The sequence below is a fragment of the Staurois parvus genome, unplaced genomic scaffold (genome assembly GCF_062004578.1).
Source record: "Staurois parvus isolate SC_StPar_1 unplaced genomic scaffold, SC_StPar_1.0 ptg001354l, whole genome shotgun sequence".
NCBI lineage: Eukaryota > Metazoa > Chordata > Amphibia > Anura > Ranidae > Staurois > Staurois parvus.
This window is the reverse complement of record NW_028319150.1, coordinates 65,779-89,611: the sequence shown is the minus strand read 5'-3', so window position 1 is coordinate 89,611 and position 23,833 is coordinate 65,779. Positions and strand designations below refer to the sequence as shown.

General features: G+C 44.8%; 1 protein-coding gene across 1 annotated transcript; it reads right to left on the bottom strand.

The window, feature by feature from the left end:
- Nucleotides 1-13,683: 13,683 nt before the first annotated feature.
- Nucleotides 13,684-16,269, bottom strand: LOC149436439 (C2 calcium-dependent domain-containing protein 4C-like). Its single transcript, XM_089661631.1, has one exon. The coding sequence runs from the start codon at nt 16,244-16,246 to the stop codon at nt 15,122-15,124; it is 1,125 nt and encodes a 374-aa protein (XP_089517757.1). The 5' UTR covers nt 16,247-16,269; the 3' UTR covers nt 13,684-15,121.
- Between the last annotated feature and the right edge of the window lie 7,564 nt (nt 16,270-23,833).

The window sequence follows — 23,833 nt, the reverse complement described above, 5'->3', positions numbered from 1 at the left end:
TTCTCTATGTATCCTCTATGTATTCTTTATGTATTCTCTATGTATTTTCCATGTATCCTCTATGTATTCTCTATGTATTTTCCATGTATCCTCTATGTATTCTCTATGTATCTTCCATGTATCCTCTATGTATTCTCTATGTATCCTCTATGTATTCTCTATGTATCCTCTATGTATTCTCTATGTATTCTCTATGTATTCTCTATGTATCCACCATGTATCTTCCATGTATCCTCTATGTTTTCTCTATGTATTCTCTATGTATCCTCCATGTATTCTCTATGTATCCTCCATGTATTCTCTATGTATCCTCCATGTATTCTCTATGTATCCTCCATGTATCTTCCATGTATTCTCTATGTATCCTCTATGTATTCTCTATGTATCCTCCATGTGTCTTCCATGTATTCTCTATGTATCCTCTATGTATTCTCTATGTATCCTCTGTGTATTCTCTATGTATCCTCCATGTATTCTCTATGTATCCTCCATGTATTCTCTATGTATCCTCTATGTATTCTCTATATATCCTCCATGTATCTTCCATGTATCTTCCATGTATTCTCTATGTATCCTCTATGTATCCTCTATGTATTCTCTATATATCCTCCATGTATCCTCCATGTGTCTTCCATGTATTCTCTATGTATCCTCTATGTATTCTCTATGTAGTCTCTATGTATCCTCTGTGTATTCTCTATGTATCCTCCATGTATTCACCATGTATCCTCTATGTATCCTCCATGTATCCATCCACCATGTATCCTCTATGTATTCTCTATGTATCCTCCATGTTATCATCTGTGTATTCTCTATGTATCATCCATGTATCCTTTGTGTATCCTCCATGTGTACTCTATGTATCCTCCATGTATCCTTCATGTATCCTACATGTATACTCCATGTGTTCTCTATGTATCCTCTATGTATTCTCTATGTATTCTCTATGATTTCTCTGTTTTCTCTATGTATTCTCTATGTATCCTCCATGTATTCTCTATGTATCCTCTATGTATTCTCTATGTATTCTCTATGTATCTTCCATGTATTCTCTATGTATCCTCCATGTATTCTCTATGTATCCTCTATGTATTCTCTATGTATTCTCTATGTATCTTCCATGTATTCTCTATGTATCCTCTATGTATTCTCTATGTATCTTCCATGTATTCTCTATGTATCCTCTATGTATTCTTTATGTATTCTCTATGTATTTTCTATGTATTCTCTATGTATTCTCTATGTATTCTCTATGTATCCACCATGTATCTTCCATGTATCCTCTATGTATTCTCTATGTATCTTCCATGTATTCTCTATGTATCCTCTATGTATTCTTTATGTATTCTCTATGTATCCTCTATGTATTCTCTATGTATTTTCCATGTATCCTCTATGTATTCTCTATGTATCTTCCATGTATCCTCTATGTATTCTCTATGTATCCTCTATGTATTCTCTATGTATCCTCTATGTATTCTCTATGTATTCTCTATGTATTCTCTATGTATCCACCATGTATCTTCCATGTATTCTCTATGTATCCTCTATGTATTCTCTATGTATCTTCCATGTATTCTCTATGTATCCTCTATGTTTTCTCTATGTATTCTCTATGTATCCTCCATGTATTCTCTATGTATTCTCTATGTATCCTCCATGTATTCTCTATGTATCCTCCATGTATCTTCCATGTATTCTCTATGTATCCTCTATGTATTCTCTATGTATCCTCCATGTGTCTTCCATGTATTCTCTATGTATCCTCTATGTATTCTCTATGTATTCTCTATGTATCCTCTGTGTATTCTCTATGTATCCTCCATGTATTCTCTATGTATCCTCCATGTATTCTCTATGTATCCTCCATGTATTCTCTATGTATCCTCTATGTATTCTCTATATATCCTCCATGTATCTTCCATGTATCTTCCATGTATTCTCTATGTATCCTCTATGTATCCTCTATGTATTCTCTATATATCCTCCATGTATCCTCCATGTGTCTTCCATGTATTCTCTATGTATCCTCTATGTATTCTCTATGTATTCTCTATGTATTCACCATGTATCCTCTATGTATTCTCTATGTATCCTCCATGTATCCACCATGTATCCTCTATGTATCCTCCATGTATCCATCCACCATGTATCCTCTATGTATTCTCTATGTATCCTCCATGTTATCATCTGTGTATTCTCTATGTATCATCCATGTATCCTCTGTGTATCCTCCATGTGTACTCTATGTATCCTCCATGTATCCTTCATGTATCCTACATGTATACTCCATGTGTCCTCTATGTATCCTCTGTGTATCCTCCATGTATCCTCTATGTATCCTCTGTGTATCCTCCATGTATCCTCTATGTATCCTCTGTGTATCCTCCATGTATCCTCTGTGTATACTCCATGTATCCTCCATGTATCCTCCATATATCCTTTGTGCATCCTCAGTGTATCCTTCATGTATCCTCCATGTATCCTTTATGTATACTCCATGTATCCTCCATATATCCTCTGTGTATCCTCTGTTTATACTCCATGTATCCTCCATGTATACTGCATGTATCCACTATGTATCCTCCATGTATTCTCTATGTATCCTCCATGTATTCTCTATGTATCCTCCATGTATTCTCTATGTATCCTCCATGTATCTTCCATGTATTCTCTATGTATCCTCTATGTATTCTCTATGTATCCTCCATGTGTCTTCCATGTATTCTCTATGTATCCTCTATGTATTCTCTATGTATTCTCTATGTATCCTCTGTGTATTCTCTATGTATCCTCCATGTATTCTCTATGTATCCTCCATGTATTCTCTATGTATCCTCCATGTATTCTCTATGTATCCTCTATGTATTCTCTATATATCCTCCATGTATCTTCCATGTATCTTCCATGTATTCTCTATGTATCCTCTATGTATCCTCTATGTATTCTCTATATATCCTCCATGTATCCTCCATGTGTCTTCCATGTATTCTCTATGTATCCTCTATGTATTCTCTATGTAGTCTCTATGTATCCTCTGTGTATTCTCTATGTATCCTCCATGTATTCACCATGTATCCTCTATGTATTCTCTATGTATCCTCCATGTATCCACCATGTATCCTCTATGTATTCTCTATGTATTCTCTATGTTTTCTCTATGTTTTCTCTATGTTTTCTCTATGTATTCTCTATGTATCCTCCATGTATTCTCTATGTATCCTCTATGTATTCTCTATGTATTCTCTATGTATCTTCCATGTATTCTCTATGTATCCTCCATGTATTCTCTATGTATCTTCTATGTATTCTCTATGTATTCTCTATGTATCTTCCATGTATTCTCTATGTATCCTCTATGTATTCTCTATGTATCTTCCATGTATTCTCTATGTATCCTCTATGTATTCTTTATGTATTCTCTATGTATTTTCTATGTATTCTCTATGTATTCTCTATGTATTCTCTATGTATCCACCATGTATCTTCCATGTATCTTCCATGTATTCTCTATGTATCCTCTATGTATTCTTTATGTATTCTCTATGTATTTTCCATGTATCCTCTATGTATTCTCTATGTATTTTCCATGTATCCTCTATGTATTCTCTATGTATCTTCCATGTATCCTCTATGTATTCTCTATGTATCCTCTATGTATTCTCTATGTATCCTCTATGTATTCTCTATGTATTCTCTATGTATTCTCTATGTATCCACCATGTATCTTCCATGTATTCTCTATGTATCCTCTATGTTTTCTCTATGTATTCTCTATGTATCCTCCATGTATTCTCTATGTATCCTCCATGTATTCTCTATGTATCCTCCATGTATTCTCTATGTATCCTCCATGTATCTTCCATGTATTCTCTATGTATCCTCTATGTATTCTCTATGTATCCTCCATGTGTCTTCCATGTATTCTCTATGTATCCTCTATGTATTCTCTATGTATTCTCTATGTATCCTCTGTGTATTCTCTATGTATCCTCCATGTATTCTCTATGTATCCTCCATGTATTCTCTATGTATCCTCCATGTATTCTCTATGTATCCTCTATGTATTCTCTATATATCCTCCATGTATCTTCCATGTATCTTCCATGTATTCTCTATGTATCCTCTATGTATTCTCTATATATCCTCCATGTATCCTCCATGTGTCTTCCATGTATTCTCTATGTATCCTCTATGTATTCTCTATGTATTCTCTATGTATCCTCTGTGTATTCTCTATGTATCCTCCATGTATCCACCATGTATCCACCATGTATCCTCTATGTATCCTCCATGTATCCATCCACCATGTATCCTCTATGTATTCTCTATGTATCCTCCATGTTATCATCTGTGTATTCTCTATGTATCATCCATGTATCCTCTGTGTATCCTCCATGTGTACTCTATGTATCCTCCATGTATCCTTCATGTATCCTACATGTATACTCCATGTGTCCTCTATGTATCCTCTGTGTATCCTCCATGTATCCTCTATGTATCCTCTATGTATCCTCTGTGTATCCTCCATGTATCCTCTATGTATCCTCTGTGTATCCTCCATGTATCCTCTGTGTATACTCCATGTATCCTCCATGTATCCTTTGTGCATCCTCAGTGTATCCTTCATGTATCCTCCATGTATCCTTTATGTATACTCCATGTATCCTCCATATATCCTCTGTGTATCCTCTGTTTATACTCCATGTATCCTCCATGTATACTGCATGTATCCACTATGTATCCTCCATATATCCTGTGTATCCTCCATGTATCCTCTATTGTATGTATGAGGGCAGCGCAGTGGCAGTACTCTGGTTGTTGGTTCAAATCCCAACCACAGCATTACCCGCATGGAGTTTGCATGTTCTCCCTGTGCGGGTTTCCTCCAGGTGCTCCGGTTTCCTCCCACACTCAAAGTTAACCTGGGAGGCTAATCGGCCACAACATGTGTATGAAGGTGAGTTAGGGCCCTTCTATTGTACGCTCCTCGGGGGCGGGGCCTGCTGTGAATGTACAATATGTATGTAAAGCGCGGCGTACATTGTAACAAGATGCATCGTCTATATTTCTGTGTTCATGTCAGAGATTTCTTTCTCACTTCCTGTCTGATGAAACTGTTGTCATCGCGTCAGAGTCAGTTGGGAGTATGGGGGGGGGGGGTACCTTATTTAAAGTGCCGGGGTCCCCTGATTGCCCCCAGACAGTGTGTATGACACGCCATGTACATGTGTAGGATTCTGTGGTTGCGTGTAGCTCAGAGGACTGTTGTCATGTATACAGACCTGGCCGTGTCCCATTGGGGGGGGGAGGGGAGAATTGAGCGATATGCGTAGTTGGCAGCTCTAGTGACAAAGCCGCAGATTTGCCCTGATAGCATTGGTGGGGGGGGGAGGGGGGACGATGAAGAGGAGCCGGCCACATCCTCCCCTCTGTACACCGCCACGGTCTCTGTCATACCGCCTGTCCGATGGGGGAGCGGGGGATGCTGGGTAAGGACCTCAAATACCCAGAAATCCCCTCCGAAGGGGCACAACCGCCCATCCAGGGGGACCTGTCATTGAAATCCCGCCGCACGCCATCAGCGCAACGCCGGCATTGGCCAGCCACGCCCTTTATGGCGAAAAATCACATCAAAAAATGTTATTGGCTTCAACATAACTGGGCATTGTGGGGGTTTCACGTCATTAGAGACTGCAGTGACCCCATGATAAGTAGGCTAGGCAACGATGGCATGATTTCTGGCTACCAGATGCATTGTGGGTGTTTCACGTCATTAAAGACTGCAGTGACCCCATGATAACTAAGCTAGGCAATGATGGCGTGATTTCTGACCCCCAGATGCATTGTGGGGGTTTCACGTCATTAGAGACTGCAGTGACCCTATGATAACTAGGCTAGGCAACGATGGTGTGATTTCCGGCTACCGCATGCATTGTGGGTGTTTCACATCATTAGAGACTGCAGTGACCCCATGATAACTAGGCTAGGCAACGATGGCGTGATTTCTGACCCCCAGATGCATTGTGGGGGTTTCACATCATTAGAGACTGCAGTGACCCCATGATAAGTAGGCTAGGCAACGATGGCATGATTTCTGGCTACCAGATGCATTGTGGGTGTTTCACGTCATTAAAGACTGCAGTGACCCCATGATAACTAAGCTAGGCAATGATGGCGTGATTTCTGACCCCCAGATGCATTGGGGGTGTTTCACGTCATTAGAGACTGCAGTGAGCCTGGGGGGGGGGGACTGTTATGTCCCCCGTAGTACTCCAGCCACTAGATGTCCTCACTCTGATGGCCAGTATCATTCAACCAGCTTCCTCTGAGCCCAGGTCACCCTTACCGCCCCCAGCTTATAATTGGACAGAGAAATGAGAAGCAGCAGACTGATGAGCTCATCCCTGTCATTCTGCTCTCTCCTCCTATCAGCACGCTCCTTGTCATCACAGGAAATGATTGGCTCCTTGTGCTGCTTCTCCCTCCCCCAGTCTGAGCTCTGCTGTACAGGGACTGCAGGCAGCTGATCCCGGGTCACATTCAGGGACTTGCACTGTTTGTAGTTTTGTGTGTCTCCTCCCAGGATAACGCGCGTCGTGTGGCAGCGGGACAGATTCTGCGTCGGCGCGGGATATCCTGCTCAGAATTCCGCCTTGGAATCCATCCGACATGATTGAATCCGGCCCAGCTGGCAATCACGGCACCTTCCGGAAACATTATCTTCTCCATCGAGCAATTAATTAAAAGTTCGCTTGGATCCTTCGCTGTTCTGGCTGCTTCTGTTAATTGAGATTCTTGTAACTGATCTCCAATATCAGCGAGAACACAACACCCGATACCCGGCGCCACCGGATCCACCGCGCCGATCGCTGCCAGACAACCGAACACCGCGAGAAAGTCAGCTGAGGGTCCAGACCTGGGGGGAGGGGCACCCCAATATAGACTGTTATACAGGAGTGACATCACCGCCCTCCGGATATAAGATGTATTATACAGAGTGACATCACCGCCCTCCAGATATAAGATATATTATACAGAGTGACATCACCGCCCTCCAGATATAAGATATATTATACAGGAGTGACATCACCGCCCTCCAGATATAAGATATATTATACAGAGTGACATCACCGCCCTCCAGATATAAGATATATTATACAGAGTGACATCACCGCCCTCCAGATATAAGATATATTATACAGAGTGACATCACCGCCCTCCAGATATAAGATATAATATACAGGAGTGACATCACCGCCCTCCGGATATAAGATATATTATACAGAGTGACATCACCGCCCTCCAGATATAAGATATAATATACAGGAGTGACATCACCGCCCTCCAGATATAAGATATATTATACAGAGTGACATCACCGCCCTCCGGATATAAGATATATTATACAGAGTGACATCACCGCCCTCCGGATATAAGATATATTATACAGAGTGACATCACCGCCCTCCAGATATAAGATATATTATACAGGAGTGACATCACCGCCCTCCGGATATAAGATATATTATACAGAGTGACATCACCGCCCTCCGGATATAAGATATATTATACAGAGTGACATCACCGCCCTCCAGATATAAGATATATTATACAGAGTGACATCACCGCCCTCCAGATATAAGATATATTATACAGGAGTGACATCACCGCCCTCCAGATATAAGATATATTATACAGAGTGACATCACAGATATAAGATATATTATACAGAGTGACATCACCGCCCTCCGGATATAAGATATATTATACAGGAGTGACATCACCGCCCTCCAGATATAAGATATATTATACAGGAGTGACATCACCGCCCTCCAGATATAAGATATATTATACAGAGTGACATCACCGCCCTCCAGATATAAGATGTATTATACAGAGTGACATCACCGCCCTCCAGATATAAGATATATTATACAGAGTGACATCACCGCCCTCCAGAAATAAGATATATTATACAGAGTGACATCACCGCCCTCCAGATATAAGATATATTATACAGAGTGACATCACCGCCCTCCAGATATAAGATATATTATACAGAGTGACATCACCGCCCTCCAGATATAAGATATATTATACAGGAGTGACATCACCGCCCTCCGGATATAAGATATATTATACAGGAGTGACATCACCGCCCTCCAGATATAAGATATATTATACAGGAGTGACATCACCGCCCTCCAGATATAAGATATATTATACAGAGTGACATCACCACCCTCCAGATATAAGATGTATTATACAGAGTGACATCACCGCCCTCCAGATATAAGATATATTATACAGAGTGACATCACCGCCCTCCAGATATAAGATATATTATACAGAGTGACATCACCGCCCTCCAGATATAAGATATATTATACAGAGTGACATCACCGCCCTCCAGATATAAGATATATTATACAGAGTGACATCACCGCCCTCCAGATATAAGATATATTATACAGAGTGACATCACCGCCCTCCAGATATAAGATATATTATACAGGAGTGACATCACCGCCCTCCAGATATAAGATATATTATACAGGAGTGACATCACCGCCCTCCAGATATAAGATATATTATACAGAGTGACATCACCGCCCTCCGGATATAAGATATATTATACAGAGTGACATCACCGCCCTCCGGATATAAGATATATTATACAGAGTGACATCACCGCCCTCCAGATATAAGATATATTATACAGGAGTGACATCACCGCCCTCCACATATAAGATATATTGTACAGGAGTGACATCACCGCCCTCCGGATATAAGATATATTATACAGGAGTGACATCACCGCCCTCCGGATATAAGATATATTATAGAGGAGTGACATCACCGCCCTCCGGATATAAGATATATTATACAGAGTGACATCACCGCCCCCCAGATATAAGATATATTATACAGAGTGACATCACCGCCCTCCAGATATAAGATATATTATACAGAGTGACATCACCGCCCTCCGGATATAAGATATATTATACAGAGTGACATCACCACCCTCCGGATATAAGATATATTATACAGAGTGACATCACCGCCCTCCAGATATAAGATATATTATACAGAGTGACATCACCACCCTCCAGATATAAGATATATTATACAGAGTGACATCACCGCCCTCCAGATATAAGATATATTATACAGAGTGACATCACCGCCCTCCAGATATAAGATATATTATACAGGAGTGACATCACCGCCCTCCAGATATAAGATATATTATACAGAGTGACATCACCGCCCTCCAGATATAAGATATATTATACAGAGTGACATCACCGCCCTCCAGATATAAGATATATTATACAGAGTGACATCACCGCCCTCCGGATATAAGATATATTATACAGAGTGACATCACCGCCCTCCGGATATAAGATATATTATACAGAGTGACATCACCGCCCTCCAGATATAAGATATATTATACAGAGTGACATCACCGCCCTCCAGATATAAGATATATTATACAGGAGTGACATCACCGCCCTCCAGATATAAGATATATTATACAGGAGTGACATCACCGCCCTCCGGATATAAGATATATTATACAGAGTGACATCACCGCCCTCCAGATATAAGATATATTATACAGGAGTGACATCACCGCCCTCCAGATATAAGATATATTATACAGGAGTGACATCACCGCCCTCCAGATATAAGATATATTATACAGGAGTGACATCACCGCCCTCCGGATATAAGATATATTATACAGAGTGACATCACCACCCTCCAGATATAAGATATATTATACAGAGTGACATCACCGCCCTCCAGATATAAATCTGATGGGGGTTGTACCATGTATGGTGCAGTCTGGGGGGGAGGGGTCAGCAGTACATCTGTCCGGTCGCTGAGCGCGTTGATTGCAGCGCCGTTGTCGCGGCGTTATCTCGGCAGCCATCTCTCTCTCTGGTCCGTGGGAAGCGCGATGGAAAATGAAGTTGCGTTCTCTCGCCTGTCACCACCACAGACGCAGTCACACGACAGAGGGAAACCACAGCACCTTCCCCCCTTCTACTTCTCAGACTCACAGCAACACTTTCCCCCTTTCTAAGCACAATTGTGTCCCCAGAAAACCCTGTCCGAGGGGGGGGGGGATGGGGGGGGCACAGGGTCTTCCCAAACCACTGTTACCGTAAAGGAGCCCTCCGCCTCCCAGCCAGAAAAAGGCTTGAGATAGTCATAGAGCCTAATTTGCCTGTTGTGGGTTCCTCTGACCTCAAGGAACTCCCCAAATCCAAACCTAGCATCAGACTAGTACCACCCCCCCCCCCTTCACCCACAAACCAAAAACCGAACCCTGAAATTGAACAAACCTTCTTCACGCCTGACCCTGATCACCGTACAGAATCCCCCCCCCCCCCCGTTACCCCTTTACCTGAACCCCAAATCACACCAAGAATAAATTCCTTATATCCTTGATCGTATCCCCGACCCCCCCCCTCCCAAAAATGAACCCAGCAGTGATAAACCCCAAATCAAGCATTTATTGCGTCGGGGCTTTCCAATTCCTCGATGGGACGGCTGCATTCCTTTTCCCTTTTAGGCTTTCTTTCTTCTCTTCTCGTCTGGTGATCCGGCCAGCAAGTCTGTTGTTTCTTCACAGGACAAGCTCTCCCAGTTTATATGGAAGAGACAAACCACTGCACGCTTAGGGGGGGGAGCGTTATTTTTTTATTTATATAAAACCGGTATCCCAAAAGGAACAAAAACTGTGACTGTAATGGATTATAAAGTGTGGGGTGGAGTTCGGCTTCAATGTGTTAGTGTATCTAAATCTGCTAGTCCATCTAACACTCCCCTCTGACAATGCTGCTGTCCGCTGTGCCTCCTGTGTTCCTTCATCCAGACTTACCCTTAGAAAACCTAACCCCGTCCCTTATCTGAAACCAATGGCACCACATATACTGCATGTCATACACTTCCTCAGGCAGAGGGGGGCGCTGCTTATCCACACAGCACTTATGGCATTACATATGCAAAGAGGTGCAAAGGTCAGCAGTAGGTCAGGGGTCCAAAGGGGTGCAGAGATAGGCAGCAGATGAGGGGGTGCAGAGGTGAGCAGTACATGATGGGGTGCTGTAGGTAACCCTGGATGAGGGGTGCAAAGGTAAGCAGTAAGCCAGGAGGTCACATGTGAGCAGTATACAAAGGGGTGCAGAGGGGAGTGGTAGATGATGGGGTGCTGTCCTGAACAGTGGAAGAGGGGTGCAAAGGTGAGCAGATGAGGAGGTGAACAAAGCAGTGCAGGGGTGAGCGGTAGACTAGGGGGTGCAGGGGTGAGCGATAGATAAGGGGGTGCAGAGGTGAGCGGTAGACTAGGGGGTGCAGAGGTGAGCGGTAGACTAGGGGGTGCAGAGGGGAGCGGTAGATAAGGGGGTGCAGAGGTGAGCGGTAGACTTGAGGGTGCAGAGGTGAGCGGTAGATAAGGGGGTGCAGGGGTGAGCGGTATACGAGGGAGTGCAGGGGTGAGCGGTATACGAGGGGGTGCAGGGGTGAGCGGTATACGAGGGGGTGCAGGGGTGAGCGGTAGACTAGGGGGTGCAGGGGTGAGCGGTAGATGAAGGGGTGCAGGGGTGAGCAGTATACGAGGGGGTGCAGGGGTGAGCGGTATACGAAGGAGTGCAGGGGTGAGCGGTATACGAGGGGGTGCAGGGGTGAGCGGTATACGAGGGAGTGCAGGGGTGAGCGGTATACGAGGGGGTGCAGGGGTGAGCGGTATACGAGGGGGTGCAGGGGTGAGCGGTAGACTAGGGGGTGCAGGGGTGAGCGGTATACGAGGGGGTGCAGGGGTGAGCGGTATACGAGGGAGTGCAGGGGTGAGCGGTATACGAGGGGGTGCAGGGGTGAGCGGTATACGAGGGGGTGCAGGGGTGAGCGGTAGACTAGGGGGTGCAGGGGTGAGCGGTATACGAGGGGGTGCAGGGGTGAACATTGGACTCATTTATAGCTGCATATACATTTCCTGCACCCAGGGGCGGACTGACAACTCATGGGGCCCCCGGGCAATAGGGAATCATGGGGCCCCTGTGTCCTTGCCCAAACTCAAAAAAGCCTATGGAAAAGGTACCAGGGGCATCTCATGGGGCCCCCTACTGACCCCGGGCCCTCGGGCAGTGCCCCAGTTTTCAAATGATCAGTCCGCCCTTGCCTGCACCCACAATATACACGTGTCGTGCTCCCCGTGTCGGTTATATGACAGTTTGCTGTATACTGCAGTATATCATCTGTATATCTGTCTGTGTATGTCATCCTCAGGTGGTTCTATAGGAATACAATGTGTCTGGGGCGCCCTCTAGTGGGCTCTGTGCACATTACACTCCATAGTGGACCGCCATATTTTCCGCATTTATATTCCGCATCGATTTGGTTGTCTGTGAATCGGATCGATTTCTTTCATATATTATAAACGATGCAAAGATTCTGCATCATTCTGAAGTCATTATCTCTGAAAAAGGCTTTTCCACCATTTTGGCCGGCCCCTCCCCCATATACTTGGTGCATTCAGGGGGCGCTGGGCGCATTGAAAGCTGTGTGAGTGTCATCCCACGTCTCCGAGCTACGGTCAGTGACTGTGCCTAGGCTGAGATGATGTCATCGGTCTGCTGCAGGCAGGAGGAGGCATTTCCTCAGTCTCCCCTCCCCCAGTGATCAGACTGTACATTGTAACTTTTTAGGAGGAGGAGGAGACATTTCCTCAGTCTCCTCCCCCAGTGATCAGACTGCACATTGTAACTTTTTAGGAGGAGGAGGAGTCATTTCCTCAGTCTCCCCTCCCCCAGTGATCAGACTGCACATTGTAACTTTTTAGGAGGAGGAGGAGTCATTTCCTCAGTCTCCCCTCCCCCAGTGATCAGACTGCACATTGTAACTTTTTAGGAGGAGGAGGAGTCATTTCCTCAGTCTCCCCTCCCCCAGTGATCAGACTGCACATTGTAACTTTGTAGGAGGAGGAGGAGTCATTTCCTCAGTCTCCCCTCCCCCAGTGATCAGACTGTACATTGTAACTTTGTAGGAGGAGGAGGAGTCATTTCCTCAGTCTCCCCTCCCCCAGTGATCAGACTGTACATTGTAACTTTGTAGAAGGAGGAGGAGGCATTTCCTCAGTCTCCCCTCCCCCAGTGATCAGACTGTACATTGTAACTTTGTTGAAGGAGGAGGAGGCATTTCCTCAGTCTCCCCTCCCCCAGTGATCAGACTGTACATTGTAACTTTGTAGAAGGAGGAGGAGGCATTTCCTCAGTCTCCCCTTCCCCAGTGATCAGACTGTACACTGTAACTTTGTAGAAGGAGGAGGAGTCATTTCCTCAGTCTCCTCCCCCAGTGATCAGACTGTACACTGTAACTTTGTAGAAGGAGGAGGAGTCATTTCCTCAGTCTCCTCCCCCAGTGATCAGACTGTACATTGTAACTTTGTAGAAGGAGGAGGAAGCATTTCCTGTATATACAGGTCCACTTTAATAAAAGAAAATCAGACAGAATACAGAATATCAACATACGAAGCATGAGAAATATCCTCCTCGGGGGGGCAGCGCGGGATATAATGAGTATATTGGACACTAAACATGTATGCATTGTTGTGTGTATACCCCTCCCCTCCCCACCCCCATATAAATATTCCAGACGCAGCCCACTGATCCCTACCCCCAAAGAGGTCCCGCCCACATGACTGATGTTTGGGTCTGGGGTTGAGGAGAACCTAAAAAGAACGAGTCTTTGGCTTGGGGAGTCATAGTAGACATCTACTGACATCATGTACAGCCAATGTGTTTCGGGGGGCGGAGGCCCCTTCTTCAAACGATTAAAAAAAAGAAAATGAACATTGAAAATATATTATCCTCGAAGAAGGGACCCATCACCCACAGCCCACTGATCCCTACCCCCAAAGAGGTCCGCCCACATGACTGATGTTTGAGTCTGAGGTTGAGGAGAACCCACGAAGAACGGGCCTTTGGCTTGGGGAGTCATAGTAGACATCTGTTGGCATCAGGTACAGCCAACGAGTTTCGGGGGGGCGAAGGCCCCTTCTTCAAATGATTAAAAACAAGGAAATGAGCTATGGAAATATATTCGTCTCGAAGAAGGGACCTTTTCCCCCACGAAACACGTTATATGATTCTCTTAACCAATAAGTGTTTTATCCAAATCGCCGGGCTAAACGGCCATTTTTCAAGGTTCCCAAGACCAGCCTGAGGAGCGATTCATACTTCTGGACCGCCACGGACCATAACCAGGCCTCTATACTCTGTTGATTGGCCTCCTTAAAGGAGTATCACCTACTGGTATGATATAAAATGTATCAGTCCAGGGTTTTCACCCATCCCCCCCCCGATATATTTTACCCCACCGTAGTCCAGACGTAGCCACTGATTCCTACCCCCAAAGAGATCCCGCCCATATGACTGATGTTTGGGTCTGGGGTTGAGGAGAACCTAGGAACGGGCTTTTGGCTTGGGGAGTCATAGTGGACATCTATTGGCATCAGGTACAGCCAAGAGTTTCGTGGGGGTGGAGGCCCCTTCTTCAAACGATAAAAAAAGGAAATGAACTATGAAAATATATTAGCCTCGAAGAAGGGACCCATCACCCACAGCCCACTGATCCCTACCCCCAAAGAGGTCCATCCCACCCATATGACTGATGTTTGGGTCTGGGGTTGAGGAGAACATAGGAAGAACGGGGCTTTGGCTTCCTGAGTCATAGTAAACATCTATTGGCTAAGAGCATCAGGTACAGACAACGAGTTTCGGGGGGGCGAAGGCCCCTTCTTCAAACGATAAAAAAAAGGAAATGAACTATGAAAATATATTCGCCTTGAAGAAGGGACCTTTCCCCCCCAAAACACGTTATATGATGATCTTCGGCAATAACTGTTTTATCCGAATCGCCGGGCTAAACGGCCATTTTTCAAGGTTCCCAAGACCAGTCTGAGGAGCGGTTCATCTTCCTTGACCGCCACGGACCATAACCAGGCCTCTATACTCTGTAGATTGGCCTCCTTAAAGGAGCATCACCTACTTGTATATTATAAAATGTATCAGTCCAGGGTTTTCACCCATCCCCTCCCCCCGGATTACTGGGGCAGAATAGCAGAGAGTTGGATTTCGTTGTTCCCCAGTAGGACGTTCCTTTTCACTCCTGTCCCTCTGTTGACCACCTTCACCTTCAGCCTGAGATGCTCCAGTTCCCCTTTCTCGATGCCTTCGAAGTAAAAGTCCTCGTTAAAAATGGGGTTCCTGCTCCGGCGGATGACGGTGCTCCTCTGCTTCTGTAGCTTCCCCGGCATGAGGCACATCACGACGCAGCAGCTGATGGCCTTGGGGTCTTGGTATGAGAGGTAGAGGTCCTCGACGTTGACTAGCTTCACCCTTAGACGCCCCAGCTCCTTCATATACTCCACGGACAAGCGGACAAGACCGCCCTTGCTTAGCGGGACCTCAGTCTCTTTGGTCAAGTGGTCCTGGCAACAGATAAAGTCAAAGTGGAAGATGGGTGGTGGGACCAGGTGGACCATAGAGGCTCGAGGGTTCTCATGGTCCTTCTTGGTGGGTAGGTTTGGACTGGTGTCCGTTGAGCTGGTTTCCTCAGTGGACAGGGAGCTGGCCCGCGTCAAAGACTTTATGGTCAAAGTGCGAGAAAAGGCTGGGGGTTTGCTGGAGGTTTGACCTACCGGACGCCTGTCGAAAGACCGGTTCAAAAGGGGGGAGCTAAACGGGGAAGACTCTGTAGAAGACGTGGTGTCACTGTCCGGGGTCGTAAAATGAAGGTCATGGGAAGAGGCCTTCCAGTTCAAAAAACAGTCTGGATCTGATGGAGAGCCCATCTTCAGCTCACAAGGTCCATGCGCAGGACACATCTGGTGGAAGAGAGACTCTCTCCGTCGGGTATGCGGGCTCTCCGACAGGTATGGACCCCCCATAATGGAGGCCGCCATGCTGGAACCGTGCTTCTGCTTTGGACTACCGCATTCCTGCTCTACATCTTCCACCTGAATGATGTGACGGCTGGCTGACCTCAGCAGAGCCCTTGAGGTGGACTTGGATCCCGCTTCTGAAACTTTCTTCTGGAACCACTTCCCAACGTTCCCACCTCTGTCCGGTAATGGGGACAGCTTTGGGGGGATGAAGAAAGAAGGGATCTGATCCGGTGTGAGAATATTTGGACAGGACGGCAGCAGTTTCTTCTTGGAGCAGAACATGATGATCTGAGGGTCTAGAAGAAGATCTGAGAAGGAGGAAAAAAGAAAAATTAGTGTTTTGCGCCCTCTAGTGGCCACATAACGTACCCATCAAAGATTGTTTGGAAAATATAACAAAACAAGCTTGGAGTTTTCTATTCAAAGTGAAGGAGGAAGCATTTCCTCAGTCTCCCCTCCCCCAGCGATCAGACTGTACATCGTAACTTTGTAGACCCATGAGTGTACTCCTTACCCATCAATAAAGTGAAGTTCTCTCAGTCCTCGGTGACTATTTTTGGTCCTCCCTGTGACTCCTCCGCTTTTATCTCTCTAATTAAATCTTTAATAGCTCCCATCAGCTTCGGCGCCCCCCTCCCCCCCTGTGGTAATGATCAGAGGAAATAGCGTCCATTCAATCCCTTCCATTCACGGGGTAATCACCTCGCCGATTCAACAAGGCGGGGGCGAATAATTGCCGATCGTTTTTTGTGTTCATTGATTCGCATGAACTATTTTCCTCTTTGATCCTCGGGCCAAAACCCGGACGTCAGCTTCGTACGGACCGGGAGGGGGTCCTCCAACAATTACTGAGCACAAATTACAATTTTGGGAAATTACGGAGAGATATTTCGGCATCAGAAAAAGGTATAAAAAATTCTAAATTTGACTTTGAAATCAGTAAAAAGTTCTCACTGGAAGAATCCACGTGATACATGGCGTGCTGATTGCTGAGGGCACCAGGTCTACATTGGATCAGATCTATGGTCTACATTGGATCAACCATTCATAATGGAGAAGGGTCATTTCCGACGCGTTTCACCGAAAGACTTTGCTTCTTCAGGGGATCGGAAACTGGAGAATGATCCTGAACATCACATGGTCTACACGAGCCATGACATTTGATGAACCATTCATAATAATGAAGGCATATTTCCAACATGCTTCTCAGGTAGACTTTGCTTCATCAGGGGAAGGGAAAGGACCACAATCCTACACGAGCCATGACATTGGATGACCCATTCATAATGGAGAAGGGTAATTTCCGACGCGTTTCACTGAAAGGCTTTGCTTCATCAGGGGATCGGAAACTGGAGAATTATCCTGAACATCACATGGTCTACCCAAGCCATGACATTTGATGAATCATTCATAATGGTGAAGGTTCATAGCCAACGCATTTCACAGACAGACTTTGCTTCATCAGGGGATCGGAAAACAGGATGATCCTGAACATCACATGGTCTACACGAGCCATGACATTTGATGAACCCTTCATAATGGTGAAGGGTCATAACCAATGTGTTTCAACAACAGACTTTGCTTCATCAGGGGATCAGAAAACAAAGAATGATCCTGAACATCACATGGTCTACGTGAGCCATGACTTTGATGAATCATTCATAATGATGAAGGCATATTTAAAACATGTTTCTCAAGTAGACCTTGCTTCATCAGGGGATCAGGAAGGGAGCACAATCATGAACAATCATGAATCTCATACTTTCTACATGAGCGATGACATTGGATCAACCATTCATAATGGTGAAGGTTCATATCCAACGCATTTCACCGACAGACTTTGCTTCATCAGGGGACCGGAAAACAGAGAACGATCCTGAACATCACATGGTCTACACGAGCGATGACATTGGGTTCACCATTCATAATGGTGAAGGTTCATACCCAACGCATTTCACCGACAGACTTTTGCTTCATCAGGGGATCGGAAAACAGAGAATGATCCTGAACATCACATGGTCTACACTAGCCATGACATTTGATGAACCTTTCGTTATGATGAAGGCATATTTCCAACATGTTTCTCAAGTAGACTTTGCTTCATCAGGGATTCAGTAAAGAAGCACAATCATGAACCTCATATGGTCTACATGAGCCATGACATTGGATCAGCCATTCATAATGGTGAAAGTTCACCCTCAACACATTTCACTGATAGACTTTGCTTCATCAGGGGCTGCTGGGGAAAGGTGCATTATCATGAACATCACATGGTCTGCACAAGCTATGACATTGGATCAACCATTTATAATGGTGAAGGTTCATTTCCAACTCGTTTCTCAGATAGACTTTGCTTCATCAGGGGATGGGGAAAGGTGCATTGTCATGAACATCACATGGTTTACGCGATCCATGACAATGGATGAACCATTCATAATGGCAAAGGCTTGTTTCCAACGTGTTTCTCAGACAAACTTTGCTTCCTCAGGGGATTGGAAAATGGAGAATGATCATGAACATCACATGGTCTACACAAGCCATGACATTAACCATTGATAATAATTAAGGTTTATTTCCAACATGTTTCTCAGGTAGACTTTGCTTCATCAGGGGATGGGGATAGGACCACAATCATGAACATCACATGGTCTACAAGAGACATGATATTGGATCAACCATTCGTAATGGCGAGGGGTCATTCCCAATGCGTTTCTCGGGCAGACTTTGTGTCATCGGGGGATGGGGAAAGAAGCACAACCATGAACATCACATGGTCTACATGAGCCCTGACACTGGATGAACTATTTCTCCGATAGACTTTGCTTCATCAGGGGACTGGAAAGTGAGAATGATCATGAACATCACATGGTCTACACGAGCAATGACATTGGATGAACCGTTCATAATGGTGAAGGATCATTCCCAACATGTTTCACCGATAGACTTTGCTTCATTAGGGGAAGGGAAAGGACCACAATCATGAACATCACATGGTCTACCCAAGCAATGACATTGGATCAACCATTCTAATGGTGAAGGTCCATTCCCAACGCATTTCTCCAGTAGACTTTGCTTCATCAGGGAATCAGGAAATGAGAATGATTATGAACATTGTATGGTCTACACGAGCCATGACATCGGATGAACCGTTCATAATGGTGAAGGCTCATTCCCAACATGATTCTCAGATAAAATTTGCTTCATCTGGGGATGGACTAAGGTGAATGATCATGAACATCACATGGTCTACACAAGCTATGATATTGGGAAATCATTCAAAATGGTGAAGGTTCATTCCCAACACATTTCTCCAACAGACTTTGCTTCATCAGGGGATAGGGAAAAAAAATGATTATGAAGATCACATGGTCTACACGAGCCATGACATTGGATGAATCATTCATAATGGTGAAGGCTCATTCCCAATACGTCTCTCAGATAAAATTTGCTTCATCAGGGGACGGGCAAAGGTGAATGATCATGAATATCACATGGTCTACACAAGCCATGATATTAAATGAACCATTCAGCATGGTGAAGGTTCATTTCCAAAGCATTTCTCCGATAGACTTTGTTTCATCGGGGGACAGGCAAAGGTGAATGATCATGAACATCACATGGTCTACACGAGCCATGATATTAAATGAACCATTCATAATGGTGAAGGTTCATTCCCATCACATTTCTCAGGTAAACTGCTTCATGGGGGGACAGGGAAAGGTGCATGATCATGAACATCACATGGTCTACCCAAGCCATGACATTGGATCAACCATTCTAATGGTGAGGGCTCATTCCGAACATGTTTCGGAAGTAAACTTTGCTTCATCAGGGGACGGGCAAAGGTGAATGATCATGAATGTCACATGGTCTACAAGAGCCATGACATTAGATTAATCATTCATAATGGTGAAGGTTCATTCTCAATGTGTCGTGTATAGGGCGGCCCATTCATTTCAAGAAAAGAAGTCCCTCAGGCTTGGTTTACATTTGTGCTGTGTGGCAGAGCTGTGTAAATCTCAGGACTGGATGGATGAAAATACACCTTTTTGGCCCATCTTGGTATTTCCTCTGCACATTCAGCTCTGTGCTAGAAGTCCAGCTTTTTGAAGACACAGTAACAGGGTTTCGGAGTCCTGAGCTGTGCCGGAATCAGTTTCGGGGCGCGGTGGAGCCTGGCGGCACGTTCTCTGTGCCAGAAAATTCCACACAAGACTGGCACTGGGGTATGCGTTGGCGGGCCGAACAGTCGTCCAATGAAAAGACTAAACGAGTGACAACACGAGAGGGTGACACGCCAGAAATGTTCTAAAATACGACTCATCGCTCGCTCCCAACCAAATATCGTGGAGATCCGAAGGATCAGATTTTGGTTAGAAGTGGAACTCTGGACAACATTTCTTTTTTGTTTCAGGGTGGTGGTGTGAATGGTTAAGTCTTGTGTCCCCGAGTCCCCATTGGGGAGATTTCCCCCACTTCCTGTCCCGGTGACCACACAGGAGCTGAAGAGACATTGGCCGGATGGGGACGCAGACGACCCTTCCTTGCTTTATCTCAAGCAAAATGAAAGTTTTTGCTCCAGTTAAACTTCAATGGGACTCTATATCGGCTTTGTAAATATCTTGAGGCCCATAATCACATATTTTGGGCCGGTGAAAAGGTGCTGTGAAGGCCGAACCATTCCTTTATGGCTTCATAATTCCACCAGTCCTTGTCCTAGTGAAATAGGAGGACAAAGCACATCAGTTCCTTCAGGAGTAGAGTTTGGTGGTAAGTGCTCTTGATGATGAGCAAGATATATGAGTTCAAAGCTTTCCTTTACCACTTTATAGTTCCACCAGTCCTGGTCCTAGAGAAGTAGGAGGACAAGCAGCTCCACTCTGTCTGGATTGATAGTTCAGAGGTAAGTCCTCTCCACAGTGAGCTGGTGGTAGGAATTCAAGCCTTTCCTTTACCACTTTATAGTTCCACCAGTCCTTGTCCTCGAGATGAGCACCTCATTAAACTTTTAGAGGAGGAGAAGTCTGGGAGGTAAGTGCTCTGGATGCTAAGTAGTGACGCGAGTCTGAATTATTTCTTTACTGCTTTATTATTCCATAATTCCACCAGTCCTTGTCCAGGAGAAGGAGCACACCACGCACACCATGTGAGAAGGCAATGGCTAGGAGGTAGGAGCTCCAGATACCTCAGAAGCTGCTGTGAGTTCAAACCATTCCTTTAACACTTTATAAGTCCACCCACTCTTGTCTAGGAGAAGGAGCACACCATGTGAGAAGGTGATGGCTAGGAGGTAGGACCTCCAGGTACCAAGAAGGTGCTGTGAGTTCAAGCCTTTCCTTTATGAGTCCACCCAATCTTATCCAGGAGAAAGAGGACACCACACACACCATGTGAGGTGATGGCTGGGAGGTAGGAGCTCCAGGTACCAAGAAGGTTCTGTGATTTCAAACCATTCCTTTAAGAGCCCCCCCACTCTTGTCCTGGAGACATAGGAGGACAAGCACAGTATACTATGTAAGGAGCAGTTCGCTGGTGTTACATAGTTAGTCTGGCTAAAAAAAAAGACAAACGTCCATCTAGTTTGGTGTGATGGAACTATTCCTTTACTAAGTCCACCGGTCCCAGGCCTACAGAAATAGGCGGATGAGCACAGGGCACTCCATAAAGAGCAGTTGGCACAGTGGTAGGTTCTCAGGCTGGTGTGATGGAACCGTGTGTTCAAGCCATTACTTTATAATTCCACAAGTTCTGGTCCTAGAGAAATAGGAGGACAAGAACAACAACTCTGTCCAGAGCAGATAGTCTGGAGGTAAGTGCTCTAGTCAGTGATAGAAGTTCAAGCCATTCCTTTATATTTCACAAGTTCTGGTCCTAGAAAAATAGGAGGACAAGCATGTCATCTCAGCCTGGAGCAGATAGTTAGGAGGTAAGTGCTCTAGACAGTGATTGGGTGTTAGACGTTCACACCATTCCTTTACCACTTTATAATTCCACAAGTCCTGGTCTTAGAGAAATAGGAGGACAAGCATGACAGCTCCACCTGGAGCGGATAGTTTGGAGGCAAGTTCTCTGATCATTGAGTGGGTGTTGGGCATTCAAAACTTTCCTTTACTACTTTATAATTCCACAAGTTCTGGTCTTAGAGAAATAGGAGGACAAGCATGACAGCTCCACCTGGAGCAGATAGTTTGGAGGTAAGTGCTCTAGACAGTAAGAGGGTGATAGGAGTTCAAACCATTCCTTTACCGCTTTTAATATCAAAAGTCCTGGTCTTAGAGAAATAGGAGGACAAGCATGACAGCTCTGTCTGCAGTGGATAGTTTGGAGGTAAGTGCTCTAGATGGTAATAAGATGATAGGAATTCAAATCATTCCTTTAAACACTTCATGAGTCCACCCACTCTTGTCCTGGAGAAGTAGGAGGCCAAGCACAGTGTACTATGTAAGGAGCCCTTCACTGGTGTTACATAGTTAGTCTGACTGAAAATAAGAGAAAAGTCCATCTAGTTTGGTGTGATGGAACCATTCCTTTACTAAGTCCACCAGTCCCAGGCCTACAGAAATAGGCGGAGGAGCTCAGCACAATCCACGAAGAGCGGCTGGTACAGCGGTAGGTTCTCCACCTAGTGTAATGGTGCCATGTGTTCGAACCAATGCTTTACCGCTTTATAATTCCACAAGTCCTGGCCCTAGAAAAATACCAGGACAAGCATGGCATTCCGTCTGGAGCAGATAGTTTGGAGGTAAGTTCTCTGGACAGTAAGTGGGTGACAGGAGTTCAAACCAATCCTTTACCACTTTATAATTCCACAAGTCCTGGTCCTAGAGAAATAGGAGAGCAAGCACATCAACTCAGCCAGGAGCAGATAGTTTGGAGGTAAGTACTCTACACAGTGAGTGGGTGATAGGAGTTCAAGCCCTTCCTTTATAATTTCACAAGTCCTGGTCTTAGAGAAATAGGAGGAAAAGCAGGTTACTTCTATCTGGAGCAGATAGTCTGGAGGTAAGTACTCTACACAGTGAGTGGGTGATAGGAGTTCAAGCCCTTCCTTTATAATTTCACAAGTCCTGGTCCTAGAGAAATAGGAGGAAAAGCAGGTTACTTCTATCTGGAGCAGATAGTCTGGAGGTAAGTACTCTACACAGTGAGTGGGTGATAGGAGTTCAAGCCCTTCCTTTATAATTTCACAAGTCCTGGTCCTAGAGAAATAGGAGGAAAAGCAGGTTACCTCTATCTTGAGCAGATAGTCTAGAGGTAAGTGCTCTGGACAGTACGAGAGTGATAGGAGTTCTAACTGTTCCTTTACCACTTTATAACCCCACTAGTCCTGGTCCTAGATAAATACCAGGACAAGCATGGTAACTCTACCTGGAGCAGATAGTTTGGAGGTAAGTTCTCTGGACAGTAAGTATGAGAGTGATAGGATTTTGAACCATTCCTTTATCACTTTATAAATCCACCAGTTCATGTCCTGGAGAAATAGGAGGACAATCGCTCTATAATACGTAAGGAACAGTCGGTGGGGTGGTAAGTGCTCTGGTTGGTGTGATGGCACCGTGGATTCACACCAATTTTATAAGTCCACCAGTCCTTGTTGTGTTACAATATCAGACCAAAGACGGGCACAGGACAACCCTGGATTAGTGGGCTAGGTGGTAAGTGCTCTGGCTGGTGTGAAGGCACCATGAGTATGAAATCCTTTCATTTCCACTTTATAATTCCACCAGTCCCAGTTCTGGAGAAACAGGACAATCTAACCATACTACATTAGGAGCAGTTGGTGGGGGTGGTAAGTACTCTGGCTGCTGTGATGGCCTGATGAGTTTGAACCCTTTCTTTAGAACTTTATAATTCCACCATTCCCAGTCA

What these genes read in the sequence shown, in the direction of transcription:
- LOC149436439 (XM_089661631.1), bottom strand. Translation starts at nt 16,246, where the DNA reads ATGTTCTGCTCCAAGAAGAAACTGCTGCCGTCCTGTCCAAATATTCTC.